At 38.0% G+C, this 21916-nt stretch overlaps 1 protein-coding gene across 3 annotated transcripts in view; it reads right to left on the bottom strand.

The window, feature by feature from the left end:
• Positions 1–2065: 2065 nt before the first annotated feature.
• The window catches only part of LOC130554859 (netrin-G1), a 75087-nt gene continuing 55236 nt past the window's right edge, over positions 2066–21916 (bottom strand). For all 3 annotated transcript variants that reach the window (XM_057334734.1, XM_057334733.1, XM_057334735.1), the window contains exons 4-7: positions 18925–19097; positions 13907–13933; positions 13567–13611; positions 2066–3165 (exon numbers count right to left, since the gene is read on the bottom strand). In XM_057334734.1, the coding sequence (XP_057190717.1) occupies positions 2915–3165; positions 13567–13611; positions 13907–13933; positions 18925–19097 (496 nt within the window). In that variant the 3' untranslated portion in view covers positions 2066–2914. The remainder of the gene's footprint in view (positions 3166–13566; positions 13612–13906; positions 13934–18924; positions 19098–21916) is intronic.

Genomic DNA, 21916 nt, shown 5'->3' with positions numbered 1-21916 from the left:
TTCACAAATAGTCACACCTTTCCATGAATAAAGAAACAGTCTTGTTCCTTGGAGATGAATGTTGCCTGAATGCTATTCTGCGAGAAGTATCATTCTTGGTAAACAGGCCACAATGTAAAGAAAAAGAGTAATGTTTTAGAGCAGCAGTGTAACACGCTTCAATTTCCATCAACTGGATGAGTTATGCACACATTCTTGATACTTTAACCTTTAAAAGTTTTTAGAAATGGCTCAGGAAGTTGGAGCAAAAGCATGAAGGCAGATAAAGATGTTTTACAGCATAACTGTAATGCACCCCGTGTTCTTTCTCATCTCAGGGGTGGGACATCTTGGCCTAGTAACTTTGTCATGGACGATCTCAAGTGAGCAGCTCCTCATGCTGCTCTGCCTCTTTGAAAAATGGGACCTTGAGAACGAGCCATTACTTCAGTAAGCCATTGATAATCCCACAATGATATCATAGGGGCCGTACTGAAAGAGTTTTTATGGTCTCCGAGGACTTTCACGCAGTGTCGAAATGGCGCAGAAAGAAAGAAAAAATATTCTTTTGGTTTTGGGTGAACCTGTATGTTACTCATGTTGATATCGTTTTTTACAGGCGACAAAAGCCTCACAAGTCACTCACAGCTTGGAGAAAATCTGAGAATTGTGTTTCACATTTTAGTCTAAAGAGTCTATAGAGCCTCTACTTGTATAACATGAACAAGAAAAACAACACTCAATGACTCTCAATGTCCATCAGAAAAACAGAGGAGTTAGTTTGCTGGGGGGAGTTTGTATCCAGACTCATTACACATCATTAGCATTCCGACAGCATTTGTATTCAATAATGAGATGCAGTATAACTTGTTTCTCGGTTGCAGTGTTTACACTCATTTATCTGCCCAATCTTAAATTTCCATCTGGAAGTGCTAAGTGTTTCTAATTATTTCACCACATTTATAATAGTGAGCAAAATGGGGCGGACAATAAAAGGGCAATCTGAGCCTAATCGCCAATTTAACAGTGAACTTAAAAGGACGTGGCAGTTATTCTTCAAAATAAAACGACATCTTCACTTGTCTTTTGGGAGGAAAGTTATTAAGATGAAGGGCGATAGAGGATTTCATTTGATTGAAATGAAGAGGCCTAATCTCGCTAATGTAATCTATCCAGCCTTAGACTCGCTTTCGCTCTGTGTGTCAGGCTCAGAATGGCTTCATTTTCATTCAAGTGCCCAGCGTGGACTTGAAAATGATTGCTGTATCACGACTGCATGTTATGCCTCATGGTGAGTGACATTCTCCGATCCGTACTTCGTCAACACACCTCTCTTACTCATTCCTTTTATGATTTACATTTGATTTCGGTCTCCGCAGGAAAAAAAATATTGCATTGCTGTTAAGTTCACCACCTATAGCTGGAGGGAGTTTCTGAAACATTGCTCCCTTCAGACCTTTTTACCAAAAAATCTCAACGGAAATTTTAAGCTGTGGTAGAAAATATGCTTTAGCATATTTTAAATGTTCATTTGAAGCATTGCATAAACTATCAATTGCTTTTTAAAACAATAATGAAAAGGATGGTTCAGGGATGCATGATATTGAATAATGTAAAAATAAAAGAAATCAATAGTGCAAGATAGTATGTGAAATACTATGCTATATGTTTTAAGTATGTAAAATCAGTTTGAACCATATTAAGATTCACCCATGCACACACAGGTAGTAACATTAACATTAAGACCTTCTGCTTTCTGCCTTGATCTAAAATGTTGAATGAATGAGGCATTTATATAGCGCTTTTCTGTGTATTGCTGTACACCCAAAGCCCTTTACAATCATATGAGGGGGGTCTCTCCTCAACCACCACCAGTGTTGGCCTATGTTGACCTTTTTAACAAACTGTTGCAATATTCATGTTGTGTTATGCACAAGTGTGATATTTTGTTAATTTAAAAAATATTGTTCAGCCAGTTAAAATCTCTCTTAAGTAGTTTTTTTTCTTATGAAATGAGGCTCTCATGAGCAATTTCACTGTGCCTGATGCTTCAAAGTAATTAAGTGTCAATTAACCAACAGTCATTTTTCACTTTTAATTCACAAACATGGGCTTCAAGCGACAAGGATTTTTCACCAAAGCCCTTTGGTGAAACCTCCAGTACAGTTTAATTGGTGAGAATGTAAACGTATGTTTTAAGCAAAAGGATTAGCAAATGAACAGTGATACTTCATTAGGGCAATACTTCTCATATTATACCGCCCATTGTACAGGTTACAGAAATGAAAATATCCCAATACATAATTTCACTACAGCTGTCTCTTTTCTGTTATATTTAATGATACCAGATGACCATCGATCAGTAAGGTCTGACTGGTCAGCTGTCGAGAAATGAACCAATACATGTGTGACACATCAATCCCACCAATGGTCCATTGGTCAAAACAGACGATGAAGCTTTTGCATGACTTCACAGAATTACAGGAAAGTGCGAGAGGGTCGGTGTGTGAGCCAGTTTTGTAGGGTGTGTTTAAATAGGTGCCAGAAAAAGAGTACATCTTGTTTCATCTTTTGTGTCCAGAAATGTCCAGACTTGAGATAATGTTTCATCTGACGAATGGCTTCAACGTTGTGTTACAGAGTATTGATTTGATGTTTTTCTAACATTTGTAGGACAAAGATTGATAGTCATTAATATCAGTTTTTTGTATGTTTCCTTTTTAGTTTTTGTAGTTTTTAGTGGGTTTTTCTATCACCCCCGGCAAACTTTAATTGACGTGTAGTATCGAATAGAAAACTTTGTGGTTTCCTAAGAAGAAGGTTCATTTTGAATTTCCTTTGTATCATGAGAGCATTTCTTTTCAGCCATGACGCGTGTGTCCTCTAACAGGATCAGTGCCCCGTGGAGAATGTCTCTGGGGTCTGAGTGTTTCTCTCAGAGAGACGTTAGGCCCCGGGTGACCAGCAGGGTGGAGAGGAGAGAAGGAATGACCAGCGGGAGAGTCTGCGCAGCTGGTGGGGATTGGAGAGATGGTTGGCTGGACTGCAGCTTGTCGCAGGAGTCACCCTGGCATTGGGCTTTCTCACACAGTATGCCGGTGAAACCTGCTGGACACTGGCACCACTGGTGGTGGTGGCACACGCCTCCATTCTGACAGCGCAGGAGCATGTTGTCGCACACCCGAGCTGTGGAGAGCAGAGAAAAATAGGTGAACGTGCATTGCTTCCCTCTTGCGGCAATCTCTGCCCATCAGGAAACATTGTCCAGGGGATAAATGTGACTCCATCAAATTTATCATCAGGTTTCTGTGTGTTTGATTGCTTATGATGGGCGCTGGAGAGACGCTCAGGGGTTTCTTTTAAAGAAACGCCGGGACGACAGCGCCGCTGTAATATTGCAGTAATGATATGATTAATTTAGCAAGTATGTGATGTAATTCGGAGCAGGAAATATATCTTTGTGTGACATTTTTCAGTATGGGAAACACATTGAAAACACAGTGGTTGACTTTTGGTGAATCTTTCTTATAAAGCTATCAATAAAAGTGCAAATACTTTAAATATGCAAACAGGAATTGAGAGGTTGTTCTACCATGCAGAACAGTACAATCAACATCTATTGTTTATGAACCTTTCAACATTTCTTGTTGATTTTCTTACCTGGTTGAAAGCCGTATCCATCTTTTAATCATTCGGTAATGAAAAACAAATAATTACATTTTGCTTGAGTTTGGTTCCTTTCACATTTCTAGTTAAAATTCCAGACGAACAGGACAGAGGTGTGCAGTGAACGATATGACATGATGCCAGTCACTTTAATCATCATTCTCTTGACCTGTAAACACGCTCTTTAGTGGAAAAGAGATGATTGCTATTGCATTGTACTGCCTTCCATTATTGTGGAAAATATTTGCTTTGGGAGCAGAGACAGGACTATTTGCTCAGAAACTGATTGTAATTGCATGGTGCTTTCTTCATTGAGATGGATTACATCCAGGTCCTCTGAGAAGCAGGGACAGAATAAAACTGAAATAAACCAGACTCAGATATCCACATTATTGATCTAAGTAATATATAATGCCATACTGCAATGATTTGGCCAACAGCTAATTTTATTATTTTCACTGTAACAGTCAATAGCATTTGTGTTGTTTTGTGTGTGTGGGGAGGGGCACTTTTTATTGGCACTTTTCATGAATATTGTACCAAATTGGGTCTGAAACTCTTAAAAAATATTTTTTTACACGTTTTCATTCTTTTCTTTTCAAATGGTACGTGAAAGGAGGCGCTTAACCTTCAGAAAATTAGGTCAAACTACACGTTAGATTAGGTGCAGTCGATACAAAATTTTGTGTAAGAGCTGAGAAATGGATGGAGATTATTTTATCATACTGAAGAAAGACATAAATTGTTTGGGTGTCACAATTTTCAGTGGCAAATTATGCATGGGTTTGGTCGCAAAATGTGGGATACAGCTATATATTTCTTTATTAAAAAAAAGGCTATTATGTAATTACTAAAATGTTTTAATGCCGTAGACTAAAATCAATTTGGCAGAATGTTCAAATACAAAGTTAATGAATTACTTTAATTGTTTAATACCTTTAAGGTAGAACAAGCCAAAATTCCCAATTTCATGTATTTATTGTACTGCCAGTTTCCACTGAACACAGACAGAAGTAAATAAAAAGCGAACACCTTTTATGACACGAATAAATCGGACTCTTATTTTGATACTAATTATCGCCTACCTTTTTTGCACGGGAAAAGTTAACCTTGCCTGTTACTTCAGCAAGTGATTAGATGTCTCTTATTAACTAAGAAGTAATAAAAACCTGAGAAGCACAACGAATAAGGATATATTTCATGAACTTGTTATTCTCAACATTAGAAGTCAGCGCGCGCGTCAGATGGAAAAATAACATATAACGTTACTTTGTGCAGAAAATGCTTCTGTACAATACACATTCAAAGGTAAGGTGTTTTATTGCATTTATTTACTATATGTAATGAATCAAGTAACTTTTTATGGGTATCTTGCCTGAGATTTTTAGGAAATGGCATAGAAGACCGTAAAAAAGATAAGGACGTGACGCCGCTTCCTTCCAGTAGCTACGTTTGCAGTACCCTTCAAAATGCGCAAATTGAAGTAGCGCATTGAAAATACGCCCAATGGAAACACGTCAATTTCGCAAAAACTCCCATGTAACTCCAAAACATTTTCACGCTCCCATGAGGGTTTTTTTCAGGCAATACGATAAACTGCAATTGAAACACGTATTGTGAGTGCAGTATGGAGATTTATTAGTAACAGAGAGGTCATATGAAAAATTATAAGGAAATATAGACATTTCTCTTCACTCTTTTATCATAGTAGGTGGCACTATTATGCACTAAAGTTGGTTTGTAACCTGCCATAAAACGTACAAAGAAGAAGTATGGCCAGAATGATTATCGTTCCCATAGACATAATAAATAACTAGACGCCGCTTTGCTCCGCTGCTTCGATACGTCATTTGCGCCGCCATATTGGTGAGGGCAACAGTGCACTATAGGCCCACTGAACCCAATGGTAGAGCTGCGCTTTTTCGGCATTAAAAGCACAATCACGCATACATTTCTTCATATTTCAATGGTTTACGATAAACGTAGAGTACAACTTTACCATGTCTCTAGTTGCTTCATGTCTCGATTATAACCTACTTTAAAATTAATGGTTGTCATAAGGAAATGTGAAATCCATTATTTGTGCCTGTTATTCGTGAGAATCCACTAGATGGCACCATGTTCAGTGATATGTTGTAGACAAGACAAGCAACAGAATAAATAACCACGTTGCAGTAGTTGAGAATAAAACCGACATGTAGCCTAGAGGTTGTTTCTAAGATTTAGTTGAATCATCGAACAAAACACCCAAGTTAATATAGTTTAATTTACGTGTTATATAAAAACGAATGTTTTTCACTGTGGAATTTGCTTTTTCTGTAGTAGCTAATTTTTAGACGATAAAAAGATAAAAGATGTTCTTCTATTTATCCGGTAAACCCATTACAGCAGTAAAACATGATGTATGTGATATAGTAAAACAAATAACACTGCCGTGCATTGTAAGTATGAAATAGCAGTATATAGTCGTATAGTAAAGACGAATTGTTTAGATTTTCTCATGATTTTAAAGTGAATGAGCTGTGTTCTGATCATGTGCATTTAATATACCTCAAATTATTTCACATTAGCGATGTGTACACACTTATTAAGCCTAAACGATTGCTTGACAAGCCTGAGTTTTAACAGTTCCGTATGACAATAAATACATTTTCAAGTGTAACCATCTTTAACTGGATCCAAAACGTTTCTGTACTCCACGTTAATAGAAAAGTATTGAAATTAGTTGAGAAATGAAAACGATGTTGTGTTTTTATCCAGATAACTGCAGCTCCACTATCAACTCCTATGTCTTTGTAGTCGGCTTTTGCCCTCACCAACATGGCGGCTGCGTTGACGTACGATCCAGCGGACAAGGAGGTGTCTAGTTAATATGTCTATGATCGTTCCTGTCCCAGTTGTTTACACGGAGAGGGCTGGGTTTATGACCTGTACTGCAGCCAGCCACCAGGAGACGAACAAAGAGCCCGCAGCTTCACTTTTCAGGACGTGTGAGGCACCCCTGGGTAAATTTTGTATCGTTTGTTCTACTTCATGCGTCTGTGTGCAGATCGATCGGCGTATGACATCAAAGTACTTTTTATGAGCTCTCGCGGTGCTTTGATAGTATTGTAATTTGAAAACCTGCGGGTTTGATTATGTGGGAGGCGAGCCATAACACTGAATGAAATCTATATTTTTGCAGACCAAAAGCCAGTCTGGCAGGGTTTAACTTAACTTTTTTTAAAGCTCAGATGTCCGTTTTAAATGACAACACTGAAAAGATTTTAGGATTTGAATTTTAATCTACAGGCGTGGAGTTTCACTAGAATTATCCAAATGCTGAAAGTCCTTTGTGAGACCCTATATAGAGCCATTGTCTTTTCAACAACATCTGTACTCAAGGTTCACTTTTCAGCAAAGGATAAAACATAATAATGCCCCACACACTGCTTCTCTTTTGACTAGGTCTTTGTTTAGATATGTAGCTATGTGCTCTCAAAGGAGCCACCAAACGCACATGCTCACTCTGCCAGTTGTGAGGGTGTTCTAGGTCGCCCGTCACATGCAGCATACAGTGGAATGGATTGCATTTGCACTTTCGTTTCGCTTCACCTTCTGACCTAAGAAAAGACTGAGGTGTGAACTCCTCCAAGGTCTGTGTCTCCCTGGGAGACATATGTACTGTGTCGCACCTACGTCAAGCACACTGACTTTTTCACACTCGAACAGAACAGAACAGGCAGCTCTTGACTAGAGCAATAGTGGCACACGCATACAACAGATCTATCTGTTCCCTGACAGGTTGAAGAAAAGGAGACCCAGCTTTGGCATCAGAAAGACAAAAAAGCAGTCTCTGGTAGTAATTCAGGTTCATAATGTTACTATGTTTCATTACCTATATTGTCTGGATTATAATGGAGAAAACTGTTGTTCCTGTTGCGCAAGCGCATGTTATTGCTAGTTCAAATAAATCTGAAAATCTGTCTTGTGTTCTATTGATTATTAGCACTTATTATCTATGGCCTTTTGTAAGCGAATCTCATATGCTCAATGCTCACCAGTGTTTCCTTTTGACAGCATATCTACTGTTATTTTGTTTTCCCTTGTGAATGTCTTTCAATCTTTCTTTTGGCTTGACTGATGGTTTCTGCTCTATGTGGTTTATCTGATCAAGGGATTATTTCAAGTCTCTGAAATCAGTGTACATAAATGTACTGCTGTCACCTTATTTCCTTGCTTATAGGTTTTATTATGCCTCTCTCTTAAAGGGATAGTTCAACCATAATAAGAACTCTTATAATTTGCGTATGTTTTATAGTCGCAGATTATAATCAGGAGGACTGCTTAGTTAAATTAGAGCTAAAAAGTAGCTTTTATAAACATGCCTGAGTAGGGATGCTCATATTGACCCTTAACCAAATTTTGACCGGTTAATACTATCAGTTAAACGATTTAAAAGGTATGTTTATTTTAAGTTTAATAATATTAATAATATTAATAATTTTTTTAAATAATAAAAATAATTTAATAATACGTTTTTAAATGACTAAATCGTACATGTTTTTAGTTTTCTGTATGGTGAAAGAAAAACATGCTAAGCATTAACTCACGGAGCGTGCAGATGCGTGCGACTTGGTGTAAATGCCCTCTGAAACGTTTTCGAGACAGATTAAAATCCTATCACGCGAATCACTTGACGAAACTGGACAGGTGCAATTCATCTGATTGTTGAGGCCACATTTGTCAGGGCTTTACTCCTCCAAACGGAGTGCCACTGGCAGCCTTGCTCAAGTTCTTTGTTTTAAATGTAGACACGGGACAATCGCGCTCACAATGCACTGTGACATTCTCTGTCTTCCCGGCGTGTCCATGGCTCAGCAAAGCTAATAGCGGAGCTACTGCAAGGGAATATCGGTGCTAGCCATCAATTTATCCTTTACATAAATTTATCTCATGGATGCTTAGCATCGGCTGCCCGTGCGCTTTGGAAAGGAGAAGAAAACGGCGCGACCGGTGGTTTCCCTGCCTTCTTTTAGACGTGATGTAAAAATACGAATGTGAAATATGAATAAGTAAAAAATAATGTTTCTATTTTGGGTGGTATAGCAGATCGAATTTATATATGTTTAGCTAAGACTGGCTGGTGGAAAGCAAATGTGACGCGCTTCCCGAGGCGTTATCTCTACATTCCCGGGTCATCAGTGCATGCCATCTGAAAGGGTGTTTTCTGCCGCTTGTCTAACTGTCAACAAGCTCCAGACTGTCACCACAACACGTAAACATGTTACTTTATTAAATAAAAACTCCAAGCTTTGGATTGAGGTAGGCCTGCTATTTTTATTTGATAAAAAAAACTTTCTGACGGAAATAAACCTTGCCGTTTCTTCTGTGTTTTCGTTTTGTCATATTTTGTTAATTAATTCAGTTTTTTTCTTGCCTGTTTATTTTATGCTTTGGATTTATATTATTTTAGTTTTTCTCCATTGTCCAAAACGCCGCAGATTCGTGAAAATGTGATATGTGAATGCAGGTGCTGTTGTTGATGTATTCGTTATGCTGCTGTTTGCATGTTAAAATAAAACTGTGAAAAAAAAGTTTGTATATTTAACGTGTCACAGACCCTCGTCAACTGTAGCTGTTCTCATTTCGAAGTCTGCGTCCTCGCATGCGAAGGCGTATGCGGCGGACAAACGCGACCTCCGGAGGACGCAGCCTTCGAAATGAGATTTTATATATTTATATATATATTTTTTAAAATTTTAGACCCTCAAGTTGCCAAATTGAGAGTGAAATGAACTTTTATATTCACCCTCTATTCAATTCATGTTTACTTTGTTTTTAATACTTGCTTATCATTTGTTTGCTCTAGGGATGTAACGGTATCAACATTTCACAATACGATAGTACCTCGATATGAAGACTACGATACGATATTTATTGAATTTTGTGCAGGAAAAAAACGAAACAAATGAAGACTTGGAAAAGTGTTTATTAAACTATGACTGAACAAAGATCACATTTATTATTTTTAGATTAGGTAATTTTAAAGTGCAAAGAACAGTAATATAATAGCATAAAAATTAATAACATAAAAATTGAGAACATGAAACATGAAAAAATTAAAATGAAAAAAGTTCGAGTTGTTTGTCAACGTTTAACAACTCACAACCAGTCAGGTACTCGCCTCATTCACTGCTTCACTCACACACTCACCTCATTCACTGCTTCACTCACTGCTATTTTTTTTTCTCCTTGTATCATCATGAAACTTTTCGGGGTGATGTAACAAATGGCTCTTCATATTAGTCGTATTCCCGAATTGTACTTCACCGCAGTCTGGCAGTGTCTGCATATTGTTTTTTGTCTGTCACCTTTTCTCGTTTCTTGTTACGGGAAAACTGAAATGCTCCACACATGCGATTTATAATTCTCTTTAGCTTCAACTAGAGTTGGGCGGAATGGCCAAAAATCTATTTCAAGGAATGAGTAATTTTATTTCATGGTAAGGATATATTTCATGAAACAATCTCCCATTATAATTCTATATTTTATACCTTATTTTTCTTATTTTGATTTAACTAATTTATTTATTACAGTTCATTTAAATGCTCACCATAGTTAAAATGTAGGTTATGAAAATGTACTAAAGATATCAAATTAAGTTCTGATAATCAGATGTATTATTTATTCATATGTATACAGTAGGAAGATAGTCAACATATTTAACAATAAAGTATGAATATGCACAAACAATGAGAGTACAGTATATGACTAGTGTTATAAACTGGTGTTCATGGGGTCTGTACTGTAGGTCTTTATCGCTCTTCACTCTCTATTAGATGAGCACTTTTAGTGTGTTGCGACTCTCTGTCTTTAGGTTTGTTTATTATCGGGCTTGTTTTTGCACTGCTAGTCTCTGGTGACTCCTCACGCGTCTCCCAAAACTGGAGGTAGAAGCGCGTCACATCAAAGCGCTCACGAGCATCATCGCGCATTTCAACGCAAGTTTCACCTTGGCTCGCCTGAAGTTAAACTTTATAAAACTATTAACAGCTTTTCAAAACAACCTGACTTCTGAAATACGTGTTGAGAATGAGCTTTTTTAAATGCTGGCGCAGATCCCTGCACGAGCACTGCGGGTGAGAGAGAACGCGCCGGACTGGAGCGGATCACTAAACTACAGACTGAAAGAAGGTCAAAAGAATGTTTGATACGTTCATTTGTTACGGGTGGATTAATTCATTAGTTTTTTTTCAGAATAGCGCCTAATTTGCAGAGCGCCGAGTTAACCACGCCTACTTATTTACATTCTGCGGAATACATGGAATAGAAAAATCTCTTACGGTTGACATTTTATTCCGCGGTAACGGAATATTCCGCCCAGCCCTAGCTTCAACAATTTGTAAATCCGTTTCTATGCCACTAGCGGCATCCGCCATTTTCGCTCAATTTGATCTGTAGCGGGCGGCAGCAGAGCGCAGAGGATGATGGGCACGCATGGGTTGATGGGAATTGTAGTTCCCGCTTCCCTCAACTCGCTCCATTCGGCTGAAAAAACTACACTTTGCCTTGAAGATCTATCGTCATGCGACCACGATAGTATCGAAAAAATTGCTATCGCGATACTTCGATATTTACAATACCGTTACATCCCTAGTTTGCTCTCATTGATGTTTTTTTCCTGAGCTAGTTTCCAAAAGCGTTTTGACTGGTTAATGTGATGTTACTACTACTGTGATGTTATCGGTCACACTTTTCATGTGGCGGTCAAAGCGGGCATTCCATATGACATTAGCATTAACATTGTTGAAGAGGTTATCAAAGTACATGGATAGTTTATCAAATGACCACGATATCCAGGGCCGTAGCTATAGTGGGGTGAAAGGTGGTGACAATTCTAGGGGCCCCCACTGCCCAGGGGCCTCACAAAATCCAACAGTTATACTATAAAGCCACCTGTTTTGTAAATAATTTTAATACATGAATTGCATACATGAGATTTTAATGAAATCCACATTCTAACTATATAAAGACGTAAACACATGAACATCTCCGAGCTGCTCTCAGAGTTTACTTCACACGCATTTCACTGTTTCCCTTGAGAAAAGCTATTCGCACTTAAACTCAAAGGTCTTTGCAGCGGCCCGCCAAAATAATTTATGTTTTAAAATTTGGTAATTAGCAGTTCTGTACAGTTTTATAAATGATTTGACTTCTCTCCATCAGATCCTTATAAATATTATGACAGATTTTCAATTTAAACTGTCGTACCTGTGTACTTCCACTCAGTCTTTAGAGCAATTTGACAAGTATAATATGCCTTATATCGTGGCAGTGCAATATCCCAGCATGATGCAACTGCTGCAAAATCTATAGATTGTTGTGATGGTTAATGTTATATTTAGGGTTTAGTCTGTTTGCTGTAAAATGTGTGACCTGGCAGCTGTGACTAATCCATCAGATATTTAATTGCCACATTTTCTTGCCTTCCAAAGAATTCAGACTCTGGAGTTTTGTGTTGAGAGAAAACACTCACTGTTTATTATAGGTCTCTTTACAGAGTTAGCGACTAATTTAAAATAGGCTCATTTAAAAATCTGCTCACCTGAGCTATGAATGATAGGTCTGAAAAACAGGCAGAAGAGGACATCTGGTAGAGGATCTTAATGTGCATTGGTTAATTTATACAGATTATGCTACAAGTGTACTACTGTGCTTTTTTATGTGTGGGTCATAATTTGTTCAAGTTACTATTAGTATATTGTAGTATGTCATAGTGAGGGTATAGTATAGTATAAGAACAACATTATACTATATACAACAGTATTCTAGAAAACATCTAGAAGAATTAAAATAGAAAAAAATAGACTTGTAGAGAAAAAAATTGAATTTAAACAGGGCTCTGCACGATTTATTTTGTGGGGCTTTTGTATATGTAGATACATTTATTGGCTTTATATAATTATATAATATGCAATTCCATATTATTTTCATCGAACATTAAGACTTTAGAAACATTTAAGTTGTCTATTTATTTATTTACATGAATGTATTCTTCTCAATTCTTTAATGTTAACTTCAGTTATTTGATAACAGACTGATTGATAAGACTATTATACAGTACTGCTGGTCATTTTTACATTGGTTTTATTTATTATGATTTAATAATGTATTGTGTTGTATTATTCTTTTGTTAGTTTGTTAAAAGTCTTCATGCATTTATTTAAGACAATGTTTCATAAGTTCCTATAACATTTTTAAACATTTAACTTGTACAATAGGGTTTACAACAACAATACTATATTCTGTTAGATGTAAATAGACTACGTCAAAGTGATATGATATAAAACTTGGCATAAAATGTCCCTCTATTAGTTGGAAGGTGGTGGGGGCCCACATCAGTATTTTTTCAGGGGGCCCAGAATTCTCTAGCTACGGCCCTGATGATATCCACAAGGTTATCATTAAACGCAGCTGTCCACTGGCTGCTCACGAACAGTAGGCTTGGATCTGAAAGCTGTGGGTGTGCTACAAACCAGCAGAAGCTCACAATCCTCTGTTTTGTTCTGCATCTGCTCCTGACAGAAAAAGGAGCGCTCTCTGTCAGTCAGAATCAGCAGGGGTTTGCCGAATCCTTCAGCATTTCAATCCGCTTTTCTTAAATATGACAACATTAACGTCTGTAAAAGCAGCCGTATCTAAGTTGTTCTACTATCAGGCTTTGTTTTCGGAGTATACACATCTCATTTTCATCTTCAGCAGTGATTCACATAACATTTCTTGGACAGTTTGTTGAGTGTTGGGTAAGGGTTAGACTGTAATCATAGTCAAGATTAAAGACATAAACTCTTTGTTTGTTTAAGGGCACTTGCAGTATAATGGTAAAAGTGCTGTGATTGGTTGTTTGTTAGGCATTTTTTTGCTGGACAGAGATCTTACCTTGATTTCGGTTTGCTGCTCCAAGCGAGGACGCATTTGGTCGAACTTCGTTTAAGCAAAAGATATAGAGTTATTGTTGCAATTAGTTTATTCATTGTATTCCGTATTAATACTGAAAATATTTGTGTTCATATTCAGCTTTTACATTTCTGTCTCGCAGTGATGTCAGACGATGATTGCTATGGTAAATTATTTATGAATTGTCAATGCTTTGTCATTAGCAGACCTTAAATTTCGACTTCTGTAAATGTCAATTCTGTTTTCGCTGTTTTACATGCCGATGTTCTGTATATTTTTTAATTAAATAAAAAGTGTTTTACACATCAAATGAATAACTCACCTGAGGTGCCTAGATTGCTTTGGATACCTGAAGAAAAAATAGAAAACTCGGGTTAGCATGTGAGTTCAATTTTATGGTGTTGGCCAAAAACACACATGCATTGAAAAGTACTTTTTATTAACAGCCAGCTTGTAAGAGGGATTTATGTTTTAAAATTCAGTAATTAGCAGTTCTGTACAGTTTTATAAATGATTTGACTTCTCTCCATCAGATCCTTATAAATATTATGACAGATTTTCCATTTAAACTGTATGTGTACTTCCACTCAGTCTTTAGAGCAATTTGACAAGTATAATATGCCTTATATCGTGGCAGTGCAATATCCCAGCATGATGCAACTGCTGCAAAATCTATAGATTGTTGTGATGGTTAATGTTATATTTAGGGTTTAGTCTGTTTGCTGTAAAATGTGTGACCTGGCAGCTGTGACTAATCCAGCAGATATTTAATTGCCACATTTTCTTGCCTTCCAAAGAATTCAGACTCTGGAGTTTTGTGTTGAGAGAAAACACTCACTGTTTATTATAGGTCTCTTTACAGAGTTAGCGACTAATTTAAAATAGGCTCATTTAAAAATCTGCTCACCTGAGCTATGAATGACAGGTCTGAAAAACAGGCAGAAGAGGACAGCTGGTAGAGGAGCTTAATGTGCATTGATTAAGCCAACACGCATCTTATTTATCGCAAAAGTACCGAACACACATAATTCTTTACTCCTCAAGCACCTGTTCTGCCCACATGGGACACAACATGCAAACAAGAGCAGAGGTTCAAAAATCCTCCTCTGCACGCACAGTCAGGATCTTAAAAATGTGTTAAAGGCGGGCACACATGCAGAAGTATGCTGCATGAATTGATAATGCACCTTTTTTATTTGATAAGTTGTGCAAAACTATAAAGTGTGTAGACACGGAAGTAACTGAAAAATTAGTTGATGTCATTGTATTAGATAACAAAAAATCAAACCAAGTGGAAATTGCAAGCAAAGCTGTGTTCGACCTCAGAACTAACTTCATTTTTTTGCAATATGATTTAGTCTGCTGTTCTCATTGTATTTTTTTCTATGTGTAGTCATTTTCCCTTCTCAAGTACATGGATGTCATAATGGAATAATCACAGCCATATATTTTGACATTAAGTATGGACATTAACATTTGACATTGTGTTTTTTTATGAACCATTTTATTACTTGCTTTGATATTGTGTTATTAAATGAAGTAACATTTAGATATATTTAAGTGTGACATAAGTGTCTAATTACTTTTTGGGGGCCACTGCATACAGTCCAGCGCGACTAATATCATTGATAAAATGAAATTTTCTTACATTTAGTTAACAACTCCAGTGCACCAATATGCAATGTCCTTTCCAGTCTTGTTTTACAGTTTGGCAAGAGATTGCTCTCTCTTTTTATCTGGCAGTCTAGAGCTGGTGTAAAGGCACATCTCTAGAGTAGAGATAAATTGCCCTTATGATTAAAGCAGAGGACTCGATGACAGATGAAAGCTATAAGAGCTTAATTAAATTGTGCACTCTCAGCATATATTCTTTATGCAAGAGCCATATGTTTAATAACCTCTCGTGTAATACGAGCTGCGTATGACATGTGGCGTGACACTGGATTCACATTCGTTCATGGGGATGGGGGACAATACAGGAGGAGAGGTATTGATTTCACAAATCTGTAGGGGCAATAACGTTGTTTTGATTTCATATGCAAACTTGTTGCATTGTGAATGTCTTGGCAAAACAGGTGCTAATAATGTCTTTGATATAGCCGTTCCTTGCTTCCCTCAGTTTGGCACAGATGTGTCCCGGTATTGGGTTTTTAATAACTGGCTGTCAGTCTGAGCTTTGGCCCTGCATTATGAGGGCCTTCATAACAGGGAGAGGAAAGGCTACAGCTATATTAAAGCCTTTCAAGAGCATGTGTACACATGCATAACATTTTCTGTACTGCCAGACACGCGTATTCGCGGTGCGCCAAATCCAATATTGTCACGAAAGATCACGCATGCCAAGTTGGGTTCAGAATATAGAGAATATTCATAATATGAAATATCAAAGTTGACGCTTTCCACCAAGCCGTAAAATGTCTTCTAGGTGTGACAACATAAATTAGATGGCTTATGCTTGATAGTATAGTGACTTAGTTTTGAGTGGCCCTGCGCTAAGGGGGCCAGAGGCTTCTACCTGCACCATCTGGACCGTGCTGAGCCTCTTTCTGTCCCTGAGCTACAGTTACTGCCTTGAGTGCCTTCATTAGATTTATTAGGGCAATGAGCCCCCTGCTTTGGGCCGAGAACTTGACAGATGTTCCACTACTCAACAGCAACATGGAACTATATAAGGATGGCTGCTGCCTCTCAGAGATTGGGAGAAGCACCAAACTAATATTTCAAAATATGATTTTGGACGTTATATCAGGAGCAGGTTTGGTGGCGGAAGAGAGGCTGTGATCACAACTTGGATGAGGAACTAAATCACATGAAAGTAATTAAACAAAACAAATCAAATCGTATTAAGAAACATGGAATCAATTAATTAATAAATTAGCAGTGTCTCTTTTGTTGTGACATGGAGGCAGGAAGTCGTGCGATATAATAAGTGTAAACTCAGACAAAGTCTGTTTTTGGAAGTCTTGCCAACCGTCGGCCATGTTTGAAATGCCTCCAGGTAGCTATTTCAGCCATAGCAAGACCACAGTCCTATCTACTTGAATGGGGAAAGGCAGATTTTTCTAAAATCACTGGAAAAAACAAAATTAAGTAGCATATTTCCGATCATTAATTAAACCTGATGTTAAGTGTACCATAACTTACCATAACTAAGCTTAAATTGTGCTAAGTTGTGACCCTTTTTCGAGGTCGCTTCAGTTACTGCACACAGGTTGGCAAGTACCTCATGAGCCCCTATGTGGAGCTCTGCCGCTCCGTGTCTTTTTAGGGCTGTCAAACAATTAATCGCAATTAATCTCATCCAGAATAAGTTTGTTTACATTTTATATGTCTGTGTAGTGTACATATTAATTTTGTGTTTAAAAACACATATGCATACATGTATACACATTTAGGAAATATTTACATTTATATTTAGCAATAATTTAAACTATATATAAATGTTTATTGATTTTTATAATATTCTTACATGTATGGATGTACAGTATGTGTTTTTATTAATATGCCCAGTACAGACATATATTATGTAAACACAAACTTTAATCATGTTTAATCGTTTGACAGCCCTAGACTGTATTGATTGATGATTGTCTGTTTTTACTGGAAGGCAGGACCAAATTGGACGATGCATTCCCTCCCCTTTCCTTGTAATGGCAGTGGCACATCTGGTTAATTATCTTTGGCACTGATCCAAGCGAAAATGAATTTGAAATGAAATGGTGGTCTGTAAGTGACAACAGATTTCAGTTACTTTAAACCTCAATGTGCATGACCTTCATAACACCTGTGGTCTTCACCAAAGATTTGTATAATAATTAGTAGTGGGAGAAAATATCGATTCACAATTAATATCGATTCACATATTTTAAAAATAAATAATTTAAAACTTTGCTAAATATAATAGCGTGACGTATTTGGAACAAATAAGGCGGAAGTCAACTGCAAGAGCTGTGCAGCACCCGGAGTGCACACCTCACACACAAGCACAGCGGAGCATATAGAGGGTATGCATTGACGTCACTTTCCCACGTGGACACGCTGGGACACGCTCCCTTGAGTGGTAAAACTAAGGCAAAATGGCTGCATTTAATAGGAGGAACAAAAAAACGGGACTAAAACACGCAATTATTTGCTGAAAGCAGCTGGACTCGACGGTGATCCTTACGACTACCTTATGACTTACAAAGGAATCAGGTGTTCTTAGACACTGAAATGTTGCGCGGAATTGCGTTTAATGATATTGTAACCATTCATTTTGCCCAGTGTTTTACCACTCAAGCAGACGTGTTCCGGCATGTTCACGTGGGAAAGTGACGACACGTGCATACCCTCTATAGGAGCAGTAGAGAAAGGGAGAAAACCAAATACATTCAGCCCTGTAGGACTAAACTGCAAGATAAACGGAATACATTTTCAAGATGGTCTTTCTCTGCATCTCTGTGCAGTGAGTGAGCGGCAGGGAGAAACAGCGCATTCAATTTACTATACCGCAGCTTTCTTGTCAGTAAGTGCAAAACAGCGTTTCCCAAAACCTGTCACTGTTTAGACTTAAGAACTTGAACATACTTCTGTAAATATGCACAGTTTGTTAGCCAGACTGATACGCTGGGTGCTCTGCATAGGACTAATACACTATTATTGGTAAAATAGCCGCTCTTTTAATGTATGTGTATAAAGATTTTGTTAGACGATGTTTAACATACAGCACTAATGAGTCACATTTAATTGCTATTATGTTTTAATGTCTGACAACAGAATACATCAATGAGAATGGCTTTACTGGGCACTCAGTTGTATCAAAATACAATATGTGACAGTTCTAAGAGTAGAAGCCAAAGCACCAACACTAGTCTGACTCTGAGCGCAAACGTGATGCGATGACATCTTAAATATGCTAATTAGTACTTCAAGAATCGATTCTAAATTGAATCGTGACCCTAAGAATAGATTCTGAATCGAATCGTGAGGGACCAAACAATTCCCACCCCTAATAATAATTGCCTGAATAAAGCTGACAATAGCTAATAAAAGAAACAACAGCCAAGAGGAAAATATATTGCATGAAATTCACTTGTTGTTACAAATTCTAGTAGTTGTATAGAAACAGAGAAATTACACAGGAGTCCTTCCATGAGTCGCCACTGGTTTACATTTTAGCTCTAGATTGAAACCTACAGTATATCTTTGTAATATGTGGTGCCTACAGGCTACGTTTTTTTGTTGCTCTGGAAGTAAAATGTCATTCACAACATGCAACTGAAAAGGTCACATTTTGGCTCATGATGGAGGACTGTGCTTTCTCATAATAATGTGGAGAGGGAAATGAAGAGATGTACTCACATATATTGGCAGTGCCCTTGGGGATGGGCAGGTAGGAGCCCATGCTCCAGGCTCGGCCCTGGTAGTGTCTCTTGCACCTGGCGCAATCCGGACCCGTGGTGTTGTGTTCACACTCGCAACCCAACTTCCCTTTGTCAAACACACAGCTGTTGGCATGGAGATTGCACTTGCACCTAGCATGGTGAACAAAACAAAACATCAAAACAAATGGTAAATGTCAACCCGGGCTAATGTTTCGACGGCGATGCCGCGAACAAAGAAATGGCCACGTTTGACGTCTTATCCGGATCATAATATTAATATCTTTGCAATGGGGTTTCGAGCCTCTTTGTGGCATATCTATTACAAACTCCAACCTTTAACGTAGACTTCCCGTGATGCAATGGAAGAGAGCTTCATTATGCCATTAAAAACAGAGCTCATTTGAGTGTGCCCCTGTGGAGATGCTGAACAGAAGCGTGGGTCACATCTGTGACACGAAAGCCAAATGAAAGGCTCTCAGTGGTTGGGCTCGAACGTGAAAAAAGTCAAGAACGATAGTAGCGGAAAGTCTATTGACACTAACAGCACCTCTTCAAAGTTTCTCTAATGTCTGCTGATGAAAAAAACTCTGTTTGTTAGACCAACTGTTGTTTAAGGTTGTTTGGAGAGCATTAAATATAAAAAGGCCTTATTTTTGCTCTGTCGTGAGTCGTGACTTTTAAAGTTTGGAGTTTGTCATGTCAGATACTAATTTTCTTTTGGTCTCCCTGTAGGGGTGTAACGATACGCTCAGCTCACGATTCAAGATGATACCAAGTTTACAATTGCATCGTGATATTAGTAAAAAAATGAAACTGACATTTTTTTCCCCCAAAACATTAACAATTTTTTATTTTGTTAAAGAATTGACAATATTCAAGGTTTAATTCAACCATTTTTATGTAAACTAAAAAAACTGAATAGATCTGTCACTGAAAAATAAAACAAAATTTTAACCTAAAAATATGGATTTTAAAAAAATATATTGCCATAGTCTACTACGATACATATCTTAATAGCTCTACGATACATATCTTAATGTTGTTGTATTGCGCTATACGATATATTGTTACACCCCTATCTCCCTGATTTTTCACACATTTTTAGGGAGGGGCATACGTGTAATTTTTAATCATAATTTGCTAGTTAAAAGGGCAATGAAGAACACTTCAGAAGCATAGCGGCGTTTGCGGATGATTATCTCGGCTGCCACTTGAGACGAGCGGTCTCACTTTCCATATCTACTCTAAATATAATTTGCAGTCATTGATTTTGCCAGGAGACAAAAGGTTACAACCGTGTTGTGTGCCTCTGACCTCCGTTTCCCTGTGTGATGGGCAGCGGTTAATGAGATCATTGAGCATTCTGGATATGCTACACCTCTCCAGGGAGTTTGTGTTCAGTATGATATCAAGTCAGTATTTGTTTTTCTGTAGCGCGTTCACGGGAGGACTTTTGCTCTTTGGACAACCACAGTGGTGGGGACATGTGGCTGCAGCCTCCCACTGTGAACCTGAGACAGACGTATTACAGAAACAGTCAGAAATACATCCATTCCAATTGACTTTCTACTTCTCGTGACATTGCACATCAATGATTAATAACTGCGGGAAAACTGCACCAAAATATTCTCATTTCCGCTTAATGATGGCTAGCTGTAGACATGCCTCTGTACTGCGTTCAGCAAATGAATGACTTTGATGATGATGAAGATGACTATATTGTTCTTCCTCAATCTACTTTTAATAGGAGCGTTCAGTCAGTATTTTAGTGAAGAATACACTGAACTTTGGTGTATTGGCCTATGTTTTTGTGTTGAAATGAATAGTCTTTATGGAGGCATATATATATTCATCGCTTGGACTAGCTCTCTAGAGCGTCATAAGGGTAGTCAATTAAATCTCTCCCGTATCTCTAATCTGTGGATGTATCCAAGTGCCCTTCATCCAGATAGTAAAATTCCCTAAAGTGGTGTGCTTTGAGATCTGACCCCCGGGTTAATTAAAAACCAGCTGAAACTGGATCATCAAGCTTATGTCACGAAGTTCAGCGTATCTGTGGCGCGGCGGCGAGGGACGTGATACTTTTGCCGTCGGCATTGTCATATTGAAATCGGAGGGACTGCCGCATATCATTTTGCAGGTACCGCTGGGAGAAGCCTGGCACCGCAACCATTTGTGCTGGCAGAAAGATGAAAATCCATTTAATAGTTCTTTATTGGCCTTTTTCTGCTTGCACTCCCACAGTGGGCTTTGGCCATTATCTAAGAATGGCACCACTCAGTGACTCATTTACCTCCACGCTCCACCCGCCTGTTATGAATTGCGGATGTAAGTGTTTCGCTTCACGCGCTTGCTCTCTAAAGACATTGCTCGGGGCGTCATTGTCTAAGAGGTGTAGTTCATAACTCATATTCATGAATTTTTGCCACAATGGGATTTCTTCACGCTCTGTTCGGATGAAGCCTCTTTGAATAGAAAATAAACTAACCCTCCTTTTTGTGGATGTTTTAACATCAGACGTGCATGGCTTAGATTATGAAATCACATGATGCAATGCATTCTAAATGCCAGCCAAATAACCATTCCTCTCACATGCGGGCGTCTGCGCTCCCATGCAGCTTTACCGAGAAACATAAACAATGTTTGAATTTGATTGTCTGTGTTCACAGGAAGTAGAAAGCACACTTTCATGTTGCTTACTCTTGCTATGCTTCAGCCTGACCTTGGTTTCTTGTGGAATTAAGTGTTTTTCCAGAATTACAGTCTATTCCAATTCCCCGTTCTCTGTATGTCTCTGTATTTATGAATTCCCTACAGTATCTCAATACACAGTGTTTACATTGAGGCAATGCAACTGCTTAATGTATCCTTTATTCTCTGCAGGCACCACTGTATGTATCTAGATATTGAAATATGTTAACAGATATAAGAGTCTACTTTATATTATTCAGCTGTTTATATTTTTGTCT

This window comes from Triplophysa rosa, linkage group LG5 (assembly GCF_024868665.1).
Source record: "Triplophysa rosa linkage group LG5, Trosa_1v2, whole genome shotgun sequence".
NCBI classification, from domain to species: Eukaryota; Metazoa; Chordata; class Actinopteri; order Cypriniformes; family Nemacheilidae; genus Triplophysa; species Triplophysa rosa.
This window is presented reverse-complemented; position numbering and strand designations above follow the sequence as displayed.